General features: G+C 43.6%; 1 protein-coding gene across 3 annotated transcripts in view; it reads right to left on the bottom strand.

Moving 5' to 3' along the window:
- The window catches only part of polr1c (RNA polymerase I and III subunit C), a 49,209-nt gene extending 23,921 nt beyond the window's left edge, over positions 1 to 25,288 (bottom strand). For 2 of the 3 annotated variants that reach the window (XM_033613207.2, XM_033613209.2), the window contains exons 1-2: positions 25,136 to 25,288; positions 10,819 to 10,890 (exon numbers count right to left, since the gene is read on the bottom strand). In XM_033613207.2, the coding sequence (XP_033469098.1) occupies positions 10,819 to 10,890; positions 25,136 to 25,207 (144 nt within the window). In that variant the 5' untranslated portion in view covers positions 25,208 to 25,288. The remainder of the gene's footprint in view (positions 1 to 10,818; positions 10,891 to 25,135) is intronic. The other variant, XM_033613208.2, reaches the window with a different exon arrangement.
- Positions 25,289 to 26,639: the final 1,351 nt, after the last annotated feature.

The following is a 26,639-nucleotide window of genomic DNA, read 5'->3' as shown; positions in this document are numbered from 1 at the left end:
AGATGGCCAGCTAATCCTCATCTTGAGAGCCACAGGCATCAGGGATGTCATCTCCTCCCCAGAAAAAATCTGCCATAGCAGAGCTTTTTGGAGAGCTCTTTACAACAGAGGAGAGAACCACCAAGCCTTTGTCCCACATCATTCAGGAGGAAGTCTCAACATACAAGGTCACAGGCTGCATTTCCGTGGATGCAGATCCACTTGCTTGGTGGAAAAGCAACGAGCATAAGTATCCTCACATTGCTAAGTTAGCACGACGCTACCTTGCAGTCCCAGGTACATCTGTACCAAGTGAGCGAGTTTTTTCAACCGCAGGGGACATCGTCACTGCAAGTAGATTTCGTCTCTTGGCAGAGAATGTGGACAAATTGATCTTCTTGCAAAAGAACATAATGATAAAATGAGCAGAGCAGTGTTGAACAGTGCAGTGCATGTGTTAGTTTTGGTGTACGCTGCATTTTATATTGATGACCTGATAATTTGGGATTATTTATTTTGTTATTTTAGATAGCACAGTGACACTAAGTTTGATAAGAAATCCAGCCTTATTTCTTTGATTGTATTTCAAACACTGCACTTTAATTTCAAGTGGAAAATTGATCTTTCCATTAAGAACTGATAATCAGGGAGTTGAAACATGCTGACATTGTTTTTGTGTTGATTGCAAACTAAGTCTACTAGTGTTGATAAAGCTTATGCTTCACTTTATGTTGATGGTATAATGTGGTTATAAAAATGGTCAAGTTAAATTCTTTTCTTTGCAGACTGTGCAGTAATTGATCAGAGCTTTAGGAGCCATTTTTACTTTTTATTTTATAAAATATTTTTGTAAGAACCACAGTTAATAAATGTGGATTTTATATTTCAGTCAGTTCAGTAGTTGGGCCCAATATGCACAAAAAGTGACAGTGGATAAGCGTTTGTTAAAGATAACGTTCTTTGGCAAATAAATGAAAGGCATGTTGAAACTTTCCTCTCTTGCATGCCAGAATCTTACCTAGCTTTAACCTAAGACTGTCACAATGATGTATCAAATGTCAGACTGCCTCATTCTTTCAGTTTTTACATGAAAGACATAATTGATTTTTTGTTAACTGCAAATGGTGGATTATTGGGCTTCATGGTGTTAAAAACAACTATGTGAACCGAACCGAACCGAAAACCGTGACCACAAAATCGTGATCTGAACCGAACCGTGGATTTTGTGAACCGTTCCACCCCTAATTTGTACACAGTAATGAGCAGGTGAAATGTCTGTCTAGCTCACGTATGAGGTGTCTCAAGATTTAGGAAAAAACAATTTTATTGAACATAATAAAAGTAAAAAGTCACTTGACATGCTGCTGTTTTGTGCTATGACCTATTTAAGTGCTGACAGTTATTTACGTGACAACGCCTGAACGCAACACAAGCTCAGCACTAAATGAATGTTGTGCTGCGCTGCTGTGCAAGCAGTGTGTTTCTCTGTGCGTAACAGCAGTCCTTTGATGGTTATTTACACACTGTCCATAACAATAACTTTGTCAGGTAACAAACTGCGCCGGGCTCGGGGTCAGGTTTGTTCAGGAAAATGTGTCCTGAGTCGCACTCTAGCGTGCTCACCTGTGTGTGTGTGGCGGAACTCCGCCATGTGCGATACAGAGAGCAGAGGAGCATTGTTAACGCGTGACCATGTAGAGACAGAAATTACACGATGGCATCACATGATAAATAGTATATTTTTATGTTATTATATGAAGCGTCCGTTGCGCAAAATAATCTAACTGAAAGTGAAAACTACGAACTCGCACAAGTTTTCCGCAGAACCGGACACAAAACAAGTCTTGCGTTCTTCTTTTTCTACGTTTTCTGGCGGTTGGCAACCAGCTTATAAATGCATTACCAACTTCCCGACCCGGAGTGTGGATATCACCATGGAGAGAGGTGCGCTACGTCAGACTTAATTTGAACATAACTGTTTCTATCCCCCGTTTTGTGAATCAACATTTTTTCGAATCAACCAAAACCCGGCTAAAGCGAGCATATTTTAGTTTCTGTGAATCAGGGGATTTTAATGTGAATTTTGGCGTTTCCATCATAATTTTCCAATGCGATACTTCTAGATGTGCATCTAAACAGGCTATTGTCCGATAGCTGGCGGTCAAGCTAACACAAGCTAATCATTCAAACGCAGTTCAGTTGTCCATTTCTGTTGCACATTCACCCACACTCATTTGGATATCAGGCTGTGATGGACACCTAAAGAATAGTGTTGTGTCGTTCACGAACGAATTGTTCAAAAGAATTAATCTGTTGAGTGAACATACTGAACTGATTCGTTCATTTCTCAGTTCAGCTGAGCTCAGCGGAGAGCATGCAGGCCGGGAGTGGAACTGCCGATTCGGTCCGTGCGTACGATGAATCACTCGCGAGTCGCGAGGCAGCCAGGGTGCAGGGAGGGACTGCTTACCGCATGACGAATCACTCGGTGAACGAGTCACTCGGTGAATGAATCACTCAGTGAACGACGTAACCTCGATTCCTGAGTGATTCAAATCATTTCTTCTCAGCGATATACTTTTATAGGGACTGTTTTCTCCAAGCTAACGGCGAATGTAGCCAGGAGTCAAGCCACATGAACACAATCACACACCTCCCCATTGTTTTAACAGACTTAGTTTCCAGTTAAACAAACTAAAAACGTTAGACTGGCCAGTAATGAGACTCACCAGTGCAGGGCAGAGCAGCAGCAGCAACGGTGAGAGACTGAGTTGAACTACGCAGTACACAGTCAGGGCTCCTCCCGCCAAGCACTGAACGATTCGGTGAATGAATCTTTTTAACGAATCTTTTGAACGTCTCGTCTCGTCGTCCTCCGCTTATCCGGGTCCGGGACGCGGGGGCAGCAGCCTCAGCAAAGAAGCCCAGACAGTCCTCTCCCCAGCCACCTCCATCAGCTCTTCCGAGGGAAACCCAAGGCGTTCCCAGGCCAGCCGGGCGATGTAATCCCTCCAGCGTGTCCTGGGGCGGCCCTGAGGTCTCCTCCCAGTTGGACATGCCCGAAATACCTCCCAAGGGAGGCATCTGGAAGGCATCCTTACCAGGTGCCTGAACCACCTCAACTGGCTCCTCTCGATGGGGAGGAGCAGCGGCTCTACTCCGAGTCCCTCCCGGATGTCCGAGCTCCTCACCCTATCTCTAAGGCTGAGCCCAGCCACCCTGCAGAGGAAACTCATTTCAGCCGCTTGTACTCGCGATCTCGTTCTTTAGGTCACTACCCAAAGCTCGTGACCATAGGTGAGGGTTGGAACGTAGATCAACCGGTAAATCGAGAGCTTTGCTTTCTGGCTAAGCTCCCTTTTCACCACAACGGACTGGTTAAGCGTCCGCATCACTGCTGACACTGCCCCAATCTACCTGTCAATCTCCCGCTCCATCCTACCCTCACTCGTGAACAAGATCCCGAGATACTTAAACTCCTCCACCTGATGCAGGACCTCCCCCCAACCTGGAGTGGGCAATCCACCCTTTTCCAGCTGGAGGTGCTGATTCTCATCCCAGCTGCTTCACACTCGGCTGCGAACCGTCCCAGCGAGAGCTGGAGATCACTGTTCAATGGAGCTAGGAGGACCACGTCATCCGCAAATAGCAGGGACGAGATCCTCCCATCACCGAACCTGACACCCTCCACCACTCGGCTGCGCCTAGAAATTCTGTCCATTAAAGTTATGAACAGAACCGGTGACAAAGGGCAGCCCTGGCGGAGTCCAACCCTCTCCAGGAACAGGTCCGACTTACTGCCAGCCACGCGAACCAGACTCGTGCTCCTTCGGTAAAGGGACTGGATGGCCCTTAGCAGAGGGCCACCAACCCCATACTCCCGGAGCACCCCCCACAGGATGCCCCTGGGGACACGGTCGTAAGCCTTCTCCAAATCCACAAAACACATGTGGACTGGTTGGGCGAACTCCCATGCCCCCTCCAGCACCCTGGCGAGGGTAAAGAGCTGGTCCACGGTTCCACGTCCGGGACGAAAACCACATTGCTCCTCCTCAATCCGAGGTTCAACTATCGACCGGACCCTGTTCTCCAGTACCCTGGCGTAGACCTTACCGGGTAGGCTGAGGAGTGTGATCCCCCTGTAGTTGGAGCACACCCTCTGGTCCCCTTTCTTGAAGATGGGGACCACCACCCCGGTCTGCCACTCCAGAGGTACTGCCCCCGATGTCCACGCAATGTTGCAGAGGCGTGTCAGCCAGGACATCCCTACAACATCCAGAGCCTTGAGATATCCAGGGCGAATCTTGTCCACCCCCGGGGCCCCGCCGCCGCGTAGTTCCTTCACTACCTCGGCGACTTCTGCTCCCGAAATTGGACAACCCGGCCCTGAGACCCCCGGCTCTGTTTCCTCACTGGAATACGTGTTGGGACTGAGGAGCTCCTCAAAGTATTCCTTCCACCGCCTGACAATGTCCCCAGTTGACGTCAGCAGCTCCCCGTCCCCACTGTAAACAGTGTGAGAAAGTTGGCGCCTCCCCCCCGAGGCGCCGGACGGTTTGCCAGAACCTCTTTGGAGCCGATCGATAGTCTTTCTCCATGGCCTCACCAAACTCCTCCCACGCCCGAGTTTTTGCCTCCGCGTCTGCCGCTGCTGCGCTCCACTTCGCCCACCGCTTGGGAACGTATGGCGGAAGAACCTGTCAAGATGATCTTCAACTCCCACCTCCGGGAGAGCTTCGACCGCGTCCCGAGGGCGGAGAGGGACACTGAGTCCGAATGGGCCTTGTTCTGCTCTGCCATTATCGACGTGGCTGTTGCGAGCTGTGGCCGCAAGGTCGCGGGGGCCAGTCGTGGCGGTAACCCCCGTACCTGCTGGTGGACACCAGAGGTGAGGGGAGCCGTCAGGCTGAAGAAGGAGGCCTACAGGGCATGGTTGGTCTGTGGGTCTCCAGAAGCAGCTGACGGGTATCTTTTGAACGAATCTTTTCAATGAACTGATTCTAGTGATTCAGTAACATCTAAAGAACTGCTTTGCCCATCACTACTAAACAACATGTGCTTGGAAGTAGTGTGTGTTGAAACTCTGTCCGTGTGTGTGTGTGTGTGTGTATGTGTGTGTGTGTATGTGTACATGCTGTTTTAAGACCCTCCTCACTCAGCTCTTTTTGGCCAGCTGAGTTTGGTAACACTATACTATTGGTGGAACTACCCATGTGCTTCGCTGAAAATCAGAAAATGATTCGTTAAATGCTAACTTATGCCAAGTTGTTGCCACGAAAAAAAAAAAATACTAGAAATGTCCGTCAAGCTGGAAATCTAGTACTTTAAGCCCTGCGTAACAACATTGTCATTCCTTATGTCACAGGAGTGTCTGAGAAACTCAGGAGGATTTTCAACAAACACCACTTTAAACCCAGTAACACACTGAGACAGAAACTTGTCCACCCCAAGGACAAAACACCCAGACATAAGTAGAGAAAGGGATATGGCCTTAGGCCGATTATACCGATGCTGATATTGAGAGAGCGCAGGGCGGCCGATGGCCGATATAAGGCCGATATCACTTTTTTCTCCCCCATCTGATAAAATACAATATTTTGTCATTACGGGTCTCCTATCCCTCACCTCAAGCCCAGACTTCACCTGCTCTCTGCCTCCTGAATTGTGCTTTTGGATCTAGGACTGAATATGATAACAAATGACACAATACTGTTTAACCTAAATGTTAAAGAGGCAACAGATAGGATTCAGGTTTTTTTTAGCTTGGCGCCACCTAGCGTCAGCGGTGTTGCTCGCACTGTCGCAAAGACCAAATTGACCGTGAGGATCAGAGATAATCAAAATGTAGGCTGTAAAGCCACCAGTATACCTCTATGTATATGTAGAATGAGAAGGTGTGTAGACACTATACTAAATAAATGAGTAAAGAGACTGAGCAACAATTATCAGATTTATCTGAAGAAAAAACAAATAGTAATGCAAATAATTATAGCAGAATGCACAGTACTAGTACAAACAGCTCACAGTAAATGATACCAATATGTACAGTATCAGTTCAAACAACAGTAGACACGTAAGGGATAATGTATAGTGAGCCTGTATATGTTGAAAAATAACTCCCGACAGGGGAACGGAACCCCGACGCGCAGCGGAGTTATTTTTCAACAGTCATCGGCTCACTATACATTCTCACACACACACTACTAAAACATTCAAATGTTACAACTGGCATCAATATTATTAAATTGCTGGCAGAGTGTAATGACAGAGGAGAGGTGTTCACCAGACAAACGGGAGCGGAGGAGAGGATTTTACTCCACTTCTCCCGGTCGGAGATGCTGGGTGCCCAGTAGCGGCGGTGGCGTTGGCAGGGTGCCGGGGGGGTAATCACTGTCCGAGGGCTGCCGTAGAATGGCAACGAGGATGTTAGCCGACCAACACTCCCTACCTGGTCCCTGGTTGCGGCGATTTGCGATGCTGGCCAGCTAGGAATGAACTAGCAGCCAGTACAGTACAGTCCTCTCTCGGCTAGCTAACATTTAGCCGTGTTACTTACTGATCCATTAGGAAGAAAGCTAGCTGGTCACCGGTGTTGAAGCCTCTTTGGTCATGGAGCTCCTTCCATCTCTTGAACGCCTGACTGAGGTTTACTCTTGTTCTTCCTCTTCTTTTATCACTCTCCTTTTTGTGCATCCTCGCCTCCTCAGACAGAGGGGCTCGTTTTCTTTTGGGAGGCCGTTTTTCACTTATCTCCAAACTTTGTCCGATTGCCATTGTGCTCCTCATTCAACTATCTCATGCCCCGGCCAGTTCCTCCTAAGGACCAGCTCCAGTCCCTGATTGGCTGACCGACCAGTTTGGCAATACATGACGCATTTCCTGCCGTAAAGCAGATTTTTTTCCGCGAAAATTCGTCCCCGGTGGCAGAAGCTTATTGCAAAGTCACTAAGTAACCTATGTAAACGCTGATAGTCTGATTTTACTGTGTATACTACCCTGTGCAACCCACATTATTTTGATAATGATATATATAGGCAAAAATGCTGTCTGTTGCTTCTTTAACATTTATTGAATGTTCTTGTAATTGACTAAAAACAACACTTAGTGTTTTAGCGCACTTATTAACAGCAGCATCATTGAGAAAACATTTACAGAAATTACTGTATAAACTTGGTTAAAAAAAATAACCCACCCTCTCCCTCCCACCCTCTCTCCCTCCCACCCTCTTTCTCTCCCCTTTCTCCCTCCCACCCTCTTTCTCTCCCCCTCTCTCCCTCCCACCCTCTTTCTCTCCCCTTTCTCCCTCCCACCCTCTTTCTCTCCCCCTCTCTCCCTCCCACCCTTTCTCTCTCTCCCTCCCTCTCTCATTACATGAGCATGCTTGTGTTGCAGTTACCAAATTAGTTAAATGGGTTTTTGGTAATCACTGGGAATGGGAACTGGGAAACTTATAAATACCTATTGCAGAGTAATTATGTTCACTATTTCGTTACTGTGCCAATATGTTCTCCATTGTTCTGATGCTAAAACTTGCACAGGGTTAATGTTCACTCACTACTCTGTTGTTACTGCCGCTAATATTTGCACTGATTCTGTCTTATACACTACTACTGCTACACGATGTGTGCTGACCAGAAGAGAAACCTTAAAACAGTGTTAAACTGTTGCACAATATTGGTGTTCTTGAACGTGCCCTTAACACTGACATCAGCATCTTGTTTGGCTCAAAGAGGGGAGGCTACACACAGGTGCAGCAGAGCAGACTGTTTCTCCATCTCTCATCTCTCCGTTATTCACGTGTAGTGCTGGTGCTGCGATCATAAACAGACTGGAATACCGAGCAACACACGCCAGTCAAATGCAACTGAAGGCTGTATGTATCTCCAAAATGTAGACAAGGTATTTCAGCCCCTTTATGATGACTACATTGCCAGTTCTACACGTGAATAACAGAGAACTCCTAGCACTGGTGTTTATATTTTTATTCAGTATAGGCAATTAGAAAATGCACTGGAGACAGTGAATGCACATTTCAAAGCAACTCAAACTCGTTATACGAGTACCCGCAGTGCTTCTCTGATTAGCAAACGTTAGCCCCACACCTGTCACGGGCACTTGTTGCATGTTGCTTTCACTGTCTCCAGTGCATTTTCTAATACAATGCAAACACCAGTGGTACTTGTCAACATGTCGCACAGCCTTCAGTTATGTTTGACTGGCGTGAGTTCAGTATTCCAGTCTGTTACTAGGCTCGTTCGGGATGAACTGTGCCTCGCCTGGAAAGTAGACGAGAGCAGGCGGCCGCAGCGGGGGGCGGTGACAAAAAGCTGCGGTGAAGTCGGACAGTTTCCAGCAGCCTTCAGTCCGTACAGGAAGTCATTAAAAAAGTGATCAGACCCATATATCAGTTTGTTTTCAGTCTCCAGTTGTTTTAATTATGATAGATTAATTTATTAAAATGCTTTACAGGTGATCTGTAGTTTATGTTCATGGTTTATCCTCCATTTGATATGAATTCTCCTGTAAATCAGCATCATATCAGTTTGACCTGTCCCCTCAACTACAAGGGCTAAATAAACAGTGCTTGACTATAAGGTTAATACTTTCAGAGGAAAAAAAATACAAGACAACAGCTTTCTTTAAGGCTCAGTCAGATACAGTCAGGGCTTCACATCTGATGTTATTTTAAGAATCCTCACATCCCACTGACCACAAGTCTCTGTGTTGCTAAATACTTCAATAATTAAAAAGTCCAGTATTAATATACAGTAGACTCTGTATCTAAAACATCATCTTGTTGAGTTGACATCTAAACCAATCAGCTGTTAGATCAGGTGAGAGCCAGGCGGTGCAGTCGGTGGAGAGCAACTGCAGCGCCTGGCTCTAAAAACTGCGGCCACCTTGCTCTCGCGGTTTTATCGCTGTCCACTTTTTTTTTTTTACGTCAGAGCAAGTCGGGATGAAGTCGGACACAAAACTAACCGGCATGCATTGTGCGCCGATCGCCGGTGATCGAATCTGCGCAGGCTTGACTCATCTCGAACACACCTAATTTCATTGGCCCAGCTGTGTAGTTCCACCGGCGAATTCTGCGGGGGGGGGGGGTCTGTCTGGGCGGAAACTTTTTTCACCGCACGAAAGTTCCGCCCCGGTGTGCAAACTTCCATAAGAACCCATGAAATCAACTTTTATATTTTTCCGCGAGAATAATTCACGCAGATATTCGCCCTCAGTGAGAATGGACACTCTAAATACATTTTAGGATCACCCCCCCCTCCCAAGCTGATGGCACAGTGGATTGTCTTAAGGACAGATTGTCAAATATGTGATTGGTTGTACAAGGGACTCTTGTGCCTTTTCAAAAAAATTGTGTCAAGGCCATAGATATCCATAGCCTTAAAATGTTTTAATGCACAGATGGCATTCGCTACTTCTGTTTCAGTTATTTGTTCTAAAAGGAAAACCAGCTGTGCATAATTTATGGAGCAAGGAGGGTAGTTGGGTGAATTAAAAAGTTGAGTTATTTCATGAACAGAGTCTAGAAAAAAAGGTGTTTAATTCTGTAGCTATGGTTTTTGGATCTGTGACTAATTCAGAATTAATTTTCAGCTCTAATTCTTTATTGTTGTGATTCTGTTTTCTGCCAACCAGCTTGTTGATGTTTTGCTAGATTTTTTTTACCATTCCCTCTTGCCTCTTCAATAGTATTGATGAAGAAGTTGGCTTTAGCTTGCCTTATATTCGTCATCACTTTGTTTCTCATTGAAGTAAATTTTTGTCAGTCTGTCGTAAGACCTGGTTTTAAGGGACGTTTCAACACTTGATCTCTTTCTTTCATAAGTTTCCTACATTCTTCATTAAGCCAGGGCAGTGTGTCCCTGCATTTCTTTTGGCTCCACTTTTTCTTTCTTTCTTTGATTCAGCATAATGCTAAAAATGAGTTATAAGTTATAAGTTAGCCACTTTTACAACCTGATTCTTAATTCCATTAAACTTAACTGAAGAATAAATATAGTTAGACCATCTACCATTCTCCAAACAACTTGGCTGGCCACATAACCTCTTTCTCTAAAGTAAAGGGTGTGAATTTTATATACTTTATTAATCCCAGAGGGGAATGCTGCTCCATATATAGACAGAGGAGCAGAAAGGAGAGGGCAAGAGCAGGGCAAGCAGGGAAATAAGAGAAATTGGAATTATGGATGCAAAAAGCAAATATCGGCTGATGTTCAGCCAATATTCGCTTTTATCGCCGTCAGCCTAAGGGCAAATAAGACGACGTTGACCAATGGCAGTGGCCAATGTTTTTCTGATGTGTCACATCAGTTTTTCACAGGCTAAAGACCAGGGCTGGAGGCCAACAGCCACAAACTGAAATTAATGAGCAGGTACAACAGGAACAAAAAGAGCGTTTGGCAAATGGGCTCTGTGATCTAACTGTTGTGTACATATAGTAAAAGGGCTTCTAAAGCAGTTTTTTTATGTTTTTCATGTGAAAGGTATATAACCTTTCACAGGCACAGAAAAGGCACAGAAGGGAGAAAACTAACACCAAAAACAAAATAAAGAACAATATAAAAACATTGGTATCGACTAATTTGTTATTTCTTAACATCGGTATTGGCCCAGAATTTTGCATCCCAAAGTGGAGTTCTTTGACGTTTAGAAAATAGTCTATCAGGCCATTCAAACAAAGGCAAATACATAATTTCCTAAAGTGCATGGGAGGCATTTTCAATAAAAAAAAAAGTAAGAGGCAAATCTTCCTCTACAGACAGATCCACACACTTCAGCTATTACCAGCAGCCACTTTTCAGGGCTTCCATAATGGAAATGTACCTTTTGAAAATTTTGCATATCCCATGCATCATCATAGCCAGGGTAGTTGCCAGGGAAATCTGATGTATGAACCTGAAAGCAACAAACAATCATCCAATTAGCAAAAGAAAGGACTTGGCTGCAAACATGAAGGCATCTTTGAAAACCACAGAACTTTTCAGCTGAGGGATGGGATTAATGATATTATTAGGGATGCATGATGATATCTGCATGTCATCGATATCAGCCAATATCGGCTTTAGAATGAAGAATCAGCCAACATGCTTTTTCTTATTTTACACAATAAATGAATAACGAGCCCTGTTTCCACCAAACACTTTCAGTGTAATACTTTTGAAACCAAAAGTAACCCTTCAGACATGGTACCTAGACCCTACGTCTGTTTGGCATTTCACAAACCACTCTTAAAGGGATAGTGCACCCAAAAAAACAAATTCAGCCATTATCTACTCACCCTCATGCTGAGGAAGGCTCTGGTGAAGTTTTAGAGTCCTCACATCCCTTGCGAAGATCGCCAGGGGGAGCGACTAGCACACCTAATGGCTGACGGCGCCCCAGACTAACGTCCAAGAACACAAAACTGAAACCACAAAATATCTCCAACATGTTCATCCGTAGTGATCCAAGTGTCCTGAAGCCCCGACATGAAGAGTTGTTTCGAAAAACGTCATATGAACTCTGTTTTTAGCCTCACTGTAGCCTGTAGCTCTGACTGCTTCTCTGTGCTCTGCGCTCACGTGTGTGCTCTTGCGCGAGACCAGCGAAAGCATGAGCTTTGCTTATTACCCGTGTTTACATCACGTGAAACGTGCACCACAGGGGGAGACAACGGTGACCACAGTAGCTAAAAGATAATTTGCACTACGGTCTTTTAGCAAAGGACAGTCCAACATGTCTGAAGACTTTGAAATTGAGGAGGAACAGTTTTGTTGAGCCGTATTTGTTTGAGCCCGAGTATACGGACACGGAACTCAGGCTACTGGATGAAGCAGCCGCTGCAGCTCATGAGCCTAACCCTCAGCCAGCCGCAGAATACCGGAGTCAAGCACTGGAAACCTGGTGGTGTAGTTGTTTCAAATGCAAAGCAATGCCAACGGATGAGTAAAGTCTTTGCTGCTCAGACTGGGAATTGGCAATGCCTGCACTTGAGAATCTGGACATCAGTACTGACGACACTGCTGCTCTTCAGAGACCGTGCATCACCGATCATCCTGAGCACACACAGGTGAGCGCGGTACACAGAGAAGCAGTCAGAGCTACAGGCTACAGTGAGGCTAAAAAGAGTTCAAATGACGTTTTTCTAAACAACTTTTTATGTCGGGACTTCAGGACACTTGGATCACTACAGATGAGCATGTTGGAGATATTTTGTGGTTTCAATTTTGTGTTATTGGACGTTAGTCTGGGGCGCCGTCAGCCATTAGGTGATCTCCGCAAGACATGTGAGGACTCTAAAACTTCACCAGAGCCTTCCTCAGCATGAGGGTGAGTAGATAATGGCTGAATTTTCATTTTTGGGTGCACTATCCCTTTAAATGTGGGCAGGTTTATTGTCACTCACTCCTCCTTCAAGCACTCACTGTATTTCCTCCTTTATCAGTCTGCACCTCATTTATTGACCACAGAACATGGTTGCACATCGACATTTTCAGAACAAAATAGAACAGGCTTCAGTGAGAGTCTCTCTTGATGAGATATTTAAAAATAGCAGGTTTGCGCATTTAGTCCTTCTCAGGCAAGCGCAGGGGTTTAGTGTTGCGAGAGCCCACAGGAACGATGCTCTGTGACGCGCTTTTTTTTCTCTGAGTGAGGATTGGGATATATGCAGTTCACATAATCCAGTCGAAATTAATACAGATTTTTAAACGCTTGAAAATCCACTCATTGCTCAAAGTGCATGACATCCAAGAGAGACAATAATTGAAATTGAAAATAATGATTGAACTTTGTCCTCCAAACTGCTCCTTCTCCTGTGCCCGCGGACCTCGGGCCGTGGATGGGGGCTAGCCATAGTCCACAGAGACTTTTTTACAACCCGCAAGTTGAGCACTGGTTCTTTTTCGTCATTTCAAGCTCTGACATCCAAAATTGGTTGCTCCAACTACTTATCTGCTGTGTTATCTATTGCCCCCCAGGCATAAATGGTGCTTTTCGGTCTGATTTTAGCAAGTTTTTATCATCCGTCATTCATTACGAAAGAATCCTCCTGGCTGGTGACTTTAATATACACATAAATGATAACATTAACAGCTTCGCTGCAAACTTTTTAAGGATTACAGAGTCATTTAACCTGAACCAGCATATATCTGGCCCCACACACATCAAGGGAAACACTCTAGTTCTGGTTTTCAGTCTTGGGTTAAATGTCATGGATGTTAGCATTGAAGACTTGCCAGTAACTGACCAAAAAAGTGTTTTATTCAACATATCATTCGATGCTGACGTCACTCCAGGGAAGCAAGTAAAAAATTCACCCATCCTTAACAGTCTCTCAGCAGAAAAATTTTCTGCCGCATTTGACTGCAGTACAGCCCATGCTCCGTCACCTCAAGCTGACGCAGAGTCTCTAGTTCATGTTTTCAACTCCCACTGCTCCACAATTTTAGATGAAATAGCCCCCATATTTACTCGTGTAAATAACCAGATCTGCAGCCACAAACGCAAATGTCGAAAAATAGAACAGCTTTGGAAATCCACCAAACTCCAGGTCCACCGTCTCTATCTCAAAGATCTATTAACAGAGCTCAATGTGCTGATTAAGAATGCAAGGGCTGCTTATTTTGCAAACCTGATCACATCCAGCAGGTGAAACACCAGAGTCTTATTCCAGACTATAAACAACATCATCAGTCCTCCACTCCCCTCAGTCCCTGTTTCCTCCAATCAGGATTGTAACCATTTTCTGTCCTTTTTTTGTGAACAAGGTTGCTGATGTCAGGGCTAGTATCACCCCCTCCAATGCCTCCCCTCCAACCTGTCCACCCAGGCAGGTTTCTCTAAGCAGTTTCTCCTCTGTCTCTCTGCAGGATTTGACTGAGCTAATAGGCGCCATGAAATCCTCCTCCAGTCAACTAGACATCTTACCAACATCCTTGCTGAAAGAGGTTTTTAGATCTGTGGGCCCCAGCTTGGTCTCCATCATTAACACCTCCCTGGAATCAGCCTGTGTTCCTTCATTTTTCAAAACAGGCTACTGTGCAGCCATTGCTCAAAAAGCCAAGCCTAGACCCCTCCATACCCAAAAATTACAGACCCATCTCCAAACTGCCGTTTATATCTAAAATCCTTGAGAAAGTAGTAGCAAACCAACTTACCTCCTTCCTGACCATCCATGTTGTTAGATAATGTTAGATAATTTCCAGTCTGGCTTCCCGCAGCAGCACTCAACAGAAACAGCCCTTCTCAGAGTGTCTAATGATATCATGATGGCTGCTGATGCAGGCAAATGCTCCGTACTGGTGCTATTAGACCTAAGTGCAGCATTTGATACTGTAGACCACCATATCATGCTAGATAGGCTCAGTAAGTGGGTGGGTGTCTCTGGGAGTGCTTTGAAGTGGTTTCGCCTCCTACCTCAGTGAGAGAATTTTCTCAGTAGCTGTTGGCCCTTTTGTGTCTGACCCTGCTCTCCTGTCATGTGGCCTGCCTCAGGGTTCTGTTCTGGCTCCTTTACTGTTCTCTCTGTACATGCTTCCCCTTGGCCATATCATTAGTAATTTCAAAGGCGTTTCCTATCACTGTTATGCAGATGACATTCAACTATACCTGTCATTTAAACTGGATAACTTTAAAGAAATCAACTCACTCCATGAATGTCTGTCTGCTATCAAGAACTGGATGGCCAACAACTTCCTCCAACTAAATGCAGACAAGACCGAGGTTCTGATCACTGCGGATAACTCAATGGTCTCGAAGGTGATCGACCACATCGGGTCACTATCACAAAACATCAGATCTAACCTAAGGAACCTTGGAGTCATTTTTGACCAAAACATACTGTTTGACAAATATGTCAATTCCCTGTCCCACTCATGCTTCTTCCACCTCAAAAACCTTGCAAAACTGAGGTCCATCATCTCACACTCAGAACTGGAAATGGCTATCCATGCATTTATTTCATCCCAGCTTGATTATTGCAATTCACTGTTCACCTGCCTCAGTAAATCATCCCTGGACCGTCTACAACTTGTCCAAAATGCCGCTGCCAGATTACCCACTCGGTCACACAAGTCCTGCCATATCACCCCCATCCTAGCATCCCTGCTCTGGCTTCCTGTTCATTTCAGATCCCGGTCCTAACTTACAGAGCTCTCTACAATACAGCCCGTTTACATCTGCAAGCTCCTCAAACCCTACATCCCCAGCCGGTCACTTAGGTCTTCTGACCAGATGCTCCTGGTCGTGCCACGATCGAGACTAAAAACCTGCGGTGACCAAGCCTTCCAAACCATGGCCCCAAAGCTCTGGAACTCCCTGCCCCTGGATCTGAGATCCTCACCCTCTGTCCAGATTTTTAAGGTGCAATTAACCCTTTAAAACCGGCGGGAGTGCCCACGATCCCATTTGCATATTGATTTTTAAATGCCAGTAGATTTGCAACCAAATAAGATAAAGCAATAATTCTTTTTGCATTTAAAACTGGAGGAGTTACTCTAACTTACCATGCATTCATCATGTCACAGAGTGCTGTTTCCTTGCACTGACAGGTTTGTAGAAAAACAGTAAAAAGCGCTAAGAACAAAAACATTATAATCCTGATCACCGGTATTCACAGCACTTCCTATGTTGGACTAAACGTCATCACGTTGTGAGCATGAACTGTCACGTTATTTTCTTGCGTGTCTTTCTCTCGACACTACCCGCGGCAACAAGGAGTGACGTCATTTCCCGGGAAATTCCTCTCTTTCTTCTGCGGTAAATATTTCTCTCAGCTTGCAGTCACACACTCGCTCTCGTTTTGTATTTTACTCTTTCACAACAACACTTAGACACACACACAGACACACAGACACACACACACACACACCAGACACTCACCACACACTCGCACACATATATTTATGGAACCGCAACAACCCGGACCCGCGAAACGACTTTTCTCCCGGCGCGAAGCTTTCAAGCTAATTACAGTGTCGGATGAAGATTCACTCCACTCATCTGGTCCGGATTCTGCCGACAGTGCTGACCTCATCCAAGGGAGAGATCCTTCCTATGACATGTATGTATATATTCATGAAATATTGTTTGTTTATGAGTTAGAGTAAAGTAAAGAAAATATATATGTAACACAACTGAAAGCATTTTGCACTAAATACGCACCATTATTGTATTACTCTCATGTTGAACACATCTAACATCCTGTGTAACATCTGTGTGCAGAGTTGACAATGATGAGGAGGAGGAAGTGGGGGGGTCTCCTCGCCCTGCACCCCGGAGGGAGGCAGAGGGGGAGGAAGGAGTCGGTCTCCAGCAAACAAAGGCTCCAGGTCAGAGACACTCCCTGGTGATGCAGCTGGCTGGAGAACCGAAAAGGAGCCTGACATCTTGCCACATCCCCTACCACATTTTCTGCCCAAAAGGAGGCCAGGTGTACAGCCACCTCTATCAAAGTATGTGGACAATCCCTCTCCATCTGAGCTGTTCAGGATGTACTTTCACCGGGTTGCCATCGAAACACTGTGTGCCAACACCAATAAAAATGCAGCAAAAATATTGCTCATCGTGGACAGGAACTGTCACAAGAGCTATCACAGCTCCCCTGGTGCTATTGAAAAGTAATGTTTGACTTTGAACTTTGGTTGTTCTATTGTAAATAGTTTATTTTGATGTACATGTTGTATTTTTGCTAATTGTGCACAATGTGCATTTAACTTTCGTTTTTGTCACATTTTATAAAAATGAGTGTATCTCAAAAATTAAGTTATGAAAACACTCAAAATAAATTTTCTGTGGTTTGAAAGGATTTTGTGCAACTTTTTTACATATACAAATTTGAGGGATACTGCCATGATATTTCTGTATTTATTTCATTAGTATGGACATATGTCCACACATATTATTAAAATTTGGGATTTAAGGGTTGTATTGATGTATAGCATATTAAAATACTCCAAAAAATGGCAGGTAAAATTGTAAAGATATGCTCTGGCGAACTTGTTCTATGGTAGGTCATAAAGGGTTAAAGACACACCTTTTCAGGCAGGCTTTTGGACATCTGTAAACAAGTATGTAGTATGTTGTAAATAGATTGCTGTTTATGTTGCTCTGTATTGTATTGCACTGTTTTATGTTTTTATATTTTGTATTTTTTTTTTTTATTGTGAAGCACTTTGTGACCTCAGAGCTGTGAAAGGTGCTATATAAACAAAGATTTACTTACTTACTTACTTACAATAAAAACCAATGGAATGGTCAAAGTTGTCATATTATAATTTAAGGTGTGCTCATGGATTCATGTTGTTAACTCTAGGGCTGTAGTCAACCAAAGAAAATCTTGGTCGACTGAAGTCATACATAATCTTCAACTAATTGATTAGTCGCGGGAAGAAAAAAAAATCTGCACGTTATTTTTACTCCTGCGGTGGTGTGTCTGTGTTTCTCTACAGTTACACCTCCAAAACGCTAGTCAGTGGTGGAGGACTCTGTTAAGTGCTGCTTAATAGAGACAATTTCAAACACAAGTACGCAAATTGGCTTAACTATAAATTGCAGCATTGACAGACAAACACTTGTCTTTATCTGGACACATTTCCCCCGTCAATACAACATGCTGACGTAATTAGCACAAATCTATGGCATTTTATATTGTATAAATTAGCCTAGCAGCTAGTGATCTTTTCATTCCTTCACACAACATTCACCATCAAAACAACTGTCACACTAAACATATTTTCCAAACAAATACAACATGCTGACGTTATTAGCACCAGCCTATGGCATTTTACATTGTATAAATTAGCCTAGAAACGAGCAGAGATTTACTCTGTTCATATGAAGCCAGGATAAATCCCTAAAGGACATATCACACACGAGACTTAAAATGCTATTTTAGTGGAGGCTTTTCTGTCTTCACAATTTATTGTTTCTTATCCGTGAAATACAAGTACAAGCTGCGTTTCCACTGAGGGAAAAGGTGTCAGTATACACTGAGACTAGTGTTGTGTTGTTCGCCAACGAATCGTTCAAAAGAACGAATCTGTTGAGTGAACGTACTGAACTGAATCACTTCCAGAACTGATTCGTTCATTTCTCAGTTCAGTTGAGCTCAGCAGCGAGCATGCAGGCCAGGAGTGGAACTACCCATTCGGTCTGTGCGTACGATGAATCACTCGCGAGTCGCGAGGCAGCCAGGGTGGGACTGCCTACCGTGTGACAAAAAAATCAAATCATGAACAAATGTTGAACGGTGAATTAATCTCTTTGGGAACGACGCAACCCTGATCCCTGTGTGATTCAAATCATTTCTTCTCAGCGATACACTTTCATAGGGACCGTTTTCTCCAAGCTAACAGCTAATGTAGCCAGGAGTCAAGCCACATGAACATAATCACACACCTCCCCATTGTTTTAACAGACTTAGTTTCCAGATAAACAAACTTAAAATGTTAGGCTGGCCAGTAATGAGACTCACCAGTGCAGGGCAGACACAGCAGCAGCTCAGCCGTGTATCAGTTCAGTGAGTTGGACTACGCACTACACAGTCAGGGCTCCTCCCGCCAAGCACTGAACAACTCAGTGAACGAATCTCTTGAATGAATTTTTTTAATGAACTGATTCTAGTGATTCAGTAAGATCTAAAGAACTGCTTTGCCCATCACTGACATTGACAGACAGGAGGTCTGCGTCACCGCGACGCTGAACGTTACGGTGGGCAAGTACAATGTTGTGTAAACAACGGGGATGTTTTGAAAACTCCCCCATTTACACTGGTAAGTTAGCCTGTCCCTCCCACCGCAGGAAATAATAGATTAATCCTGGAAAGCCATTGATGTAGCACTTTTCTCCTTATGAAAGTAACACGGCGAGTATTCGACTAATGAGAATTTGGTCGGACGAGAGCATATCGCCCAGGAGACTACAGCCCTAGTCAACTCATACCCTTCAGATGTAACGGTATGAAAATTTCATATCACAGTTATTGTGACCAAAATTATCACGGTTATCATTATCACAGTATTGTTGAAATGTGCTCAAAATGTTCAAAAAGTACTTAAACACACACTGAAATCATTTAACCAAGTTTTATTTCGAAAAACAAATAAAATAAAGAGCACAATGTACTTTCTGTCTAACAGAAAGTCTAGCATGTTTGATTTTCTTTTTGTCATTCACGATTACTCCCATTACAGCTGTCACTTTGACCAATAGAGTGCCGAAGTCACGCCCCTTCCGGTATAGCTCATGGGACCTTAGATCGGAAAAAATATGAATGGCAGTGAATGGGGAGAGCAATATTATTTTTTGTTCCCGTTTGAGTTGCGACATGAAATCTAAATATGTTGTTAATGAATTTAAACCATAAATTTTAAGGTCAAGAAAGTCATACTTTGTGGTAAAACTGTTGAGATATAAGCTTTTTAATTAGAAAGACTCAAGAGTACACAGGAGGAGGTCACATATGACGTCATAGCTTTCGCTCGCTTCCTGCAGCTTGGCCTCCCCGCTGAAATTCCACTGTTTTATGATTAATCGATTTATGATTGAAGATGTCTGTGTGTTTTGTGCCAGGTTGCAGTCACTCCAAGCTGCAGGAGGCAAGCTAAAGCTATGACGTCACATACGCGACCGCCTCCTGTGTAGTTTTTCTAATTACGTTTTTTTCAAAAGCTTATATTTCAACAGTTTTACCACAAAGTATGACTTTCTTGACCTTAAAATTTATGTTTTAAATTCATTAACGACATATTTGGATTTCATGTCACAACTCAAACGGAACCAAGAGATAATATTTCTCTCCTCATTCACTGCCATTCATATTTTTTCCGATCTAAGGTCCCATGAGCTTCACCGAAAGGGGCGTGAGTTCGGCACTCTATAGAAACACAGAGTTAGCTCCTGCCATAGACAACTGTGGGACAACAACACCCCAGCCTTTTTAATATTTCCTCTAGGGACGTTACCACACAGAGTAAAAGGGGAAAATGATGGGGTGAAACAGCAGAGGCACTTTGTCAACCCGCTGAGTACTGCCATTAGCATAAAGCATCAATCATAATGGAGACTGGCATTAAGTAAGAAATTTAAAAAATAGTGTCTTTTACTTTCCACAATTGCAGAGGCTACCAGCTTCATTTGAAACAGACTACATTATAGACGGTCCGTTATTTATTAATCCCTCCCATCCCTTGTCTTTGTAGCACAGGCCACAAAGTCTGTAGCACCTGTCACGATAACAAATTTTGCTGGGCGATTAAATGCATCAGAAATTACGGCGATAAGCGATAATATTGCGTAATATTGTGCTTTAAGAATGATTAATGATGCAAGTACATCCTTTTAAAGAGAAATAAACATTTATTTAACAAGAATATTTATGAATGCAAAAAAGAAACATTAAATATAACAATAATGTTGATGTAAGCTACTGTCATTACCTGCATATCTCTCTCTCTCTCTCTCTCTCTCTCTCTCTCTCGTCATACGGATTACTGTTAATTTATTATGCTGATCTGTTCTGTACGACATCTATTGCACGTCTGTCCGTCCTGGAAGAGGGATCCCTCCTCAGTTGCTCTTCCTGAGGTTTCTACCGTTTTTTTCCCCCGTTAAAGGGGTTTTTTTGGGGAGTTTTTCCTTATCCGCTGCGAGGGTCATAAGGACAGAGGGATGTCGTATGCTGTAAAGCCCTGTGAGGCAAATTGTGATTTGTGATATTGGGCTTTATAAATAAAACTGATTGATTGATTGATTGATTGAAATATCCGAAATAACATGTTAAAATACCCAAACAAATAGATAAAGACCTTATGAAAAAATAGACTGTCAGTCTCTCACTCTCAGGTGTGTAGTTAAGTTGGTCATATTCGCTCTTTTTGCTGAGATGGTTTTAGAACAAACCCAGCACACCGGCCTGTCTAAATTACTGGGCTCCCCTCTGTGGTTTAAATCCAAAATACTCCCATACAGGGGCCATGGCATTTAGCCTGGTTCCAGACCATAGACCCCGCCCACTCAACTGAGTAAGCTTGCATTACTGGTCTGGCATACTTCAATGAATTTGCGATTTATCTCGTCCAAACGATGGACGGACCAATGAACGCCGGGGGTCTAGCGATTAGCCAATCAGCGCCACGCTGATGTCAAGCTGTACGCTGGTGGGTAACTGGTGAGGATAGCAACAATGGCGACCGCTACAGATCCTACAGACCACATTAACGACGCTATCGAGGTATTTTGCCACTACTCGCGTTAATGGAGGACCAAATTAAGGAAGCTGCTAAACTGGATTTAACGGCGATGCAACTGGGCGTGCATGACGATGGAGACATTTTAAACAGGCAATGCTCGCTTGTTTTCGGCACCCCCGAGGCATGGATACTAATGACGTCAGATTCTGGGTGAGTCGTTGATCTCTACTGATTGGTTAGGGAAAAATCGAATTCCCTCCTCCTTGTAAATCGCCTTCAATGGAAGCCATGTCAGACTGAAGGTTCTGGGAGCTTCAGTCTGACACTCAGGCTACATGGCATTTGGTTTAGGAGCAAGTTCCCTGTCTTTCTCTTATGCTCAACTCTCTGTTTTTTTTTCTCCGCCTCGTCTCCCCCTCGCGAAGATCGCACTGTGTCTGTGTGTGTAGCCCATGGCCCCGCCTTCCCCACAGAGACAAAAACACTCGGTGACAAGAGCTTTCCCTCCGTTCATTACACTAATGAACCAATTCACCTGGCTGCCAGACGATGCACGGCAGTGAACGCTCTTGTCGTCGAATTAAAAAAACAAGAAAAAAAACAGACCACACACACACACACACACACACACACACACACATACACACACGCAGCTTGCAAGCAGTCTGTCGCAACGTGTACTACTAGGCAAATAAATTCATCGCACAAACATTTTTTTCCATCGCATGTGTGATATGTCGCACTGTACAGCCCTGTTTTTACTTTTTATCCGCTCATAAAAGTTAATGCATCATGCCATCATTTCAAGCTCAACACTTCCTGAATTTGTTTTAAATTAAAAGCCTCTTATAACCTCGGGTGAGAGAATCCCTCAATTTTCTAAATAGGCTTTTATTGTGAAACATTTGTAGGAACTTGTTGTGGAGGATTCAGTAACCTGAATGTTTGTGGTACGGTACTTGTGGTACGGTACTTCAAATGTAGTTCCTGCCATCTGCTGGCACTTTTTATGTTACTACAATAATATTACGGCTGGCACATGAACAGACACAGTGACTGAAATAATAGTAAAAGTAATAAAAATAGGACAAGTATAACCCAATGACATCACACACGTCGTGAAAGACGACTGAGTATAATTGGTGTGTACTAGTGCTGCACGATTAATCTAATCACAATCGCAATGTCAGGCTGTGCGATTACATAACCGCATAAAAGGCTGCAATTTGCGATTTAATGTAAATAAATGTTAACGTGTGTGCCTGTGAACGTGACTACCTCTGCTGTAGTGTGTGGAGTTTGTTGACATTACACCCACAAGCTATCCTGGTGTGGGCAGCACGTATGGTCAGGTGACCACCCGGCGTGCAGCAGTGACCAACATAGACTGTGAAGAAGAACATGAGCACGACCATGAACAGGCTGAGTTGGTGGCGAAAAAGACGTGCTGTGTAAAAGTTAAAGTCGCCACGTCCCGCGGCAACACGACCAATCTATATCAGCACTTGAGACAGCACAGAGAAAAGTAGGAGGAATGCATGCGAGAGAAAGCCAAGCCGTGTAACGTTAAAGACAATGAGACAACTGAAAGCCGCCAGAGCCTCATAAAACAACATCCAAGCACAGTTACGCATACATTTGTAAGTGTCACTGGGAAATCATGGACTCCATAACAAACTATATAATAACAAATGAAAAACTGAGCAATTTTGCTCGGTTTTGGCCCACTTGACATGCTGCTGTGTTGTGCTATGACGTGCTGGAATTTGTCATTTACGTGACAACGCCTGAACGCAACACAGGCTCGCTCTGCTGTAGGTACAGTGCCGTGCTGCGCTGCTGTGTGAGCAGCTGTTTGACTGTGCTCAGTCTGTTGATGGTCATTTACACACTGTCCATAACAATAATTATGTCGGGTTAGGTCAGTGCCCCCCTAATATAATATAGGGGAAACACTGAATCAAGCAAGAAGACTAATGATACCTTTTTTTTTTTTCATTATATTGTAATCGCAATCACGATATTGTCCACCATAACCGCAATCGCACATTTTTATCAAATCATGCAGCACTAGTGTGTACCATCGTGTAGTGTGTCATGTCTATCGGCCAAGTCACGGCACGAAAAATCTCCGGAGCACTATCCGTGCAGGTGCCTTCGGTTCCTTCCACCATGTTTTCAGAGGCCAAACATTGCAAACTACGCATGCACGCCTGTGTCTGAGGGACTGATGCTGCTTTTCCAGGCAATGAGCAGTATCACCGTGAGTTTTTCAACGTGCGGTAATCAAACACGGTTTTAATGATTATTAAAATTTGAAACGGTAATACTAACCGTCGGGAATTTTACCACGGTTTATCATTTTACCGGTAATCGTTACATTCCTATCATACACTGAGTAACATTACAAGTAAATCTTAAAAGTTGCCAGTAGTCAGTCCAGTGAATTAAGTTATCTTTTTCTCAGTCTACTACGAGAGGCAGCAAAACATCCTTTCATTTTATAGTTATAGTTTACTAATGTATGTAAAACTCGGGAAACTATGTACAATACTGCTTGGTGGAAACTGGGCATTACACATTGAAAAGCATTATATTTCATGCCTCCATCTGCTGGTGGGCCATCAGGGTAACAGTATGCATGCATAATATGGTGTTAATTCCACTACAGAAGACACTTGATAATCACTAAAATTAGCTGTGGGGAAAGAGTGGATACATTGATAGTGGTATCAGTTCTCGGTTAAATGAGTTGATGTATACTGGCATATTGGCTATCTGCGAAAAATCCATTATCGTGCATCCCTGGACATCATTCATAAATTCAAACTGTAGTCAAATTGTTGACAGTGGGGTTGTTTTTCTAATGCTGATTTATCAGTCAAATCTTTGATAAACTCAGATCCACTGTGTGTGCTCTCCTTGGTATGAAGTGATGTTGATGCTGTTTGGCAGATGATGTGGATTACTGTCCATGTCTGTGACATTTCTCAGTGGTAAACCAGTAGGCTATTAAAGGCAAGTAAGAGAGGGCTGGCTGACGTAATGATGGGTGTTTTATGAATATTCTGTGAGTAGCAGACAGATCTCTGTCCTGTTATCGCGTATTAAATTTTTCATTTCAATATCAAAACATAGCCATGATACTGTAATGAAAAACTGAATGAAGAAGCGTTCGTGAGGACAGCTACGTGTTCTTTTCCTGGTTGAAAACAGCTGCTGTCACCACGACAGGGTCATCCCTATGTTTCCAGGGTTCTATGTTCCCCGCTTACCACCCAAAAAGGTTCTATGTTTCCCGGGTTCTATGTTCCCTGCTCAACCAAAAAGGGTTCTATGTTTCCCGCTTGGTTGAGCGGGGAACATAGAACCCAGGAAACATAGAACCTTTTTTGTGTAAGCGGGGAACATAGAACCTTTTTGCAGGGTTAAGTGGGGAACATAGAACCCGGGAAACATAGATACACTCCCCAGATTCCTATCATACAGCCTATTGCCTTATTATACAGATATCGTAGGAGAGGAATAATCCAATCACTGCTCAGTGACCACAAAATAATGTCTGTTGTTATTATTATTATATGATAAATTAATACCAATAGTCATACTGCCAATACAACTGCGTAAAATCACAGGTTACTGTATTGAAGTGATATTAGAAACCACATGCTAGAACTAAGTTAGTTCAGCAGTGCAGTATTTTATGCTCGCTTTAAGTTATTCAACTATAAAATGAGACTGAGAAGGCAAAACACAGTGGACAGATATTATTCATTCCTATGTCACGACAGTGTCATAAAGACAATGAAATGGCTTCAGGTATACTTTGATAGTCTGACGTTATCTAAACCTACTGTTATCTGCTGAGCTCTTTACATACACATGCGGCTCAGTGCAGCAGCTCAGAGGACACTGACCGCTGCAGCTGGCGGATGATGGTGCTATTAAACCATTTTAAAGAACCAACTTACATTTTTTACTCCAAATTCACCCAGTATTACTCGGTTGCGGATTTCTTCCACGTTCTTTATGGTCGCGGCCATTTTGCCATGTAGTGTTCTTCTTCTTCGTTTTCTTCTTTTTCTTCTTCTTCCTCTTCTTATTCTGCTTCTTCTTCTTTTCTGGGGTTTAATGGTAGCTCGCATCCTTAGCGTTGCATTACCGCCATCTTCTGGAGTTATTTGACTCATCCAGTGCCTCATATTCTCCATATCAGTCTAGTTCTTTTTAGAAAGCATATCAGACACTCTGCCTTTCCCAGTCTCACCACACGCCAGTATGTCCTTTAAACTTGATCCTGTGAGTCCTTCTCTCGTCATCTCCTCCAGCATTTCCTTCAGTTCCTCTCTGTATTTGTTGCAGTTAGTAATCACATGTTCCACTGTTTCTGGTGTCTGACAATAGTCACATATCGGGAATGTGAAGTGTCCCATTCAAGTTGCTATGTCCAATTCTAAGTCTTGTCAGCACTGTCTCCTCTCTCCTGTTTCCTCCCCTGCTTCTCCCAGTGCCCACTCTCTTCTGTAGTGCATATAGATGTCTCCCTCACCTCCTGCTTCCAGTGCCATTTTTCATTAGTTTTCTTCCATACTATACTCTTTCCTTCCAGTTTTGATAACTTGATCATGATATCTATATTTTCTTTTTTAACTGCTTGCTTGGCTATAAAATCAACTTTCTCATTACCCACAATGCCCATATGTGCTGGAACCCAAATAAATTTGACTACTATACCTTGTCTTATTATTCTTGAATGCATTTTCAGTATTTCATACAATATGTCTTGTCGATTTGTGGAAGTACCTCGCTTTAAACTACACAAAGCAGATGCTGAGTCACTACATTTGCCATGTAGTCCGTTTTGCTCTTCACCTTTGAGTTTAAGAATAAGAATAACTTTATTCATCCCCACGGGGAATTTCAATTATCTGTCAGCTCATCTATTATATGTCAAAGAATTATAAAGCCTGATGGCTGTTGGTATATAGGATCTTCTGCATCTCTCTGTCCTGCATCAAAGAGAGCCGTCCACCACAGTTTTTTTGGTCCATCAAGGTGTTGTGGAGTGGATGATCTGGGTTGTTCATGATGGCCTCGGACATCTTCAGTGTGCATCTCTCCACCACCTCCTCCAGTGTGTCCAACCTGACTCCAATCACAGAGCCAGCTCTTTTGACTAGTTTGTCCAGCCACCTTGCAACTTTGTGTCTGATGCTTCCTCCCCAGCAGACTGCAACATAAAACACACTTGCCACCACAGACTGATAAAACATCTGCAGCATCTTACTACAGATGTCAAGAGATCTGAGCTTCCTCAAGAAAAAGAGGCGGCTCTGCCCCTTTTTGTAGAGAGCATCTGTGTTTAGGGACCAGTCCAACTTATTATCCAGGTGTACACCTAGATACTTATAACTTATGGCGGTTGGCAAACCAGCTTTCAGGTACATAACCGCCACTTACTGGACTGGAGTGTGG

Source organism: Epinephelus lanceolatus, chromosome 17 (genome assembly GCF_041903045.1).
Source record: "Epinephelus lanceolatus isolate andai-2023 chromosome 17, ASM4190304v1, whole genome shotgun sequence".
Classification (NCBI taxonomy): domain Eukaryota; kingdom Metazoa; phylum Chordata; class Actinopteri; order Perciformes; family Serranidae; genus Epinephelus; species Epinephelus lanceolatus.
The sequence above is the reverse complement of the archived record's forward strand: the minus strand, read 5'-3'. Positions and strand labels throughout refer to the sequence as shown.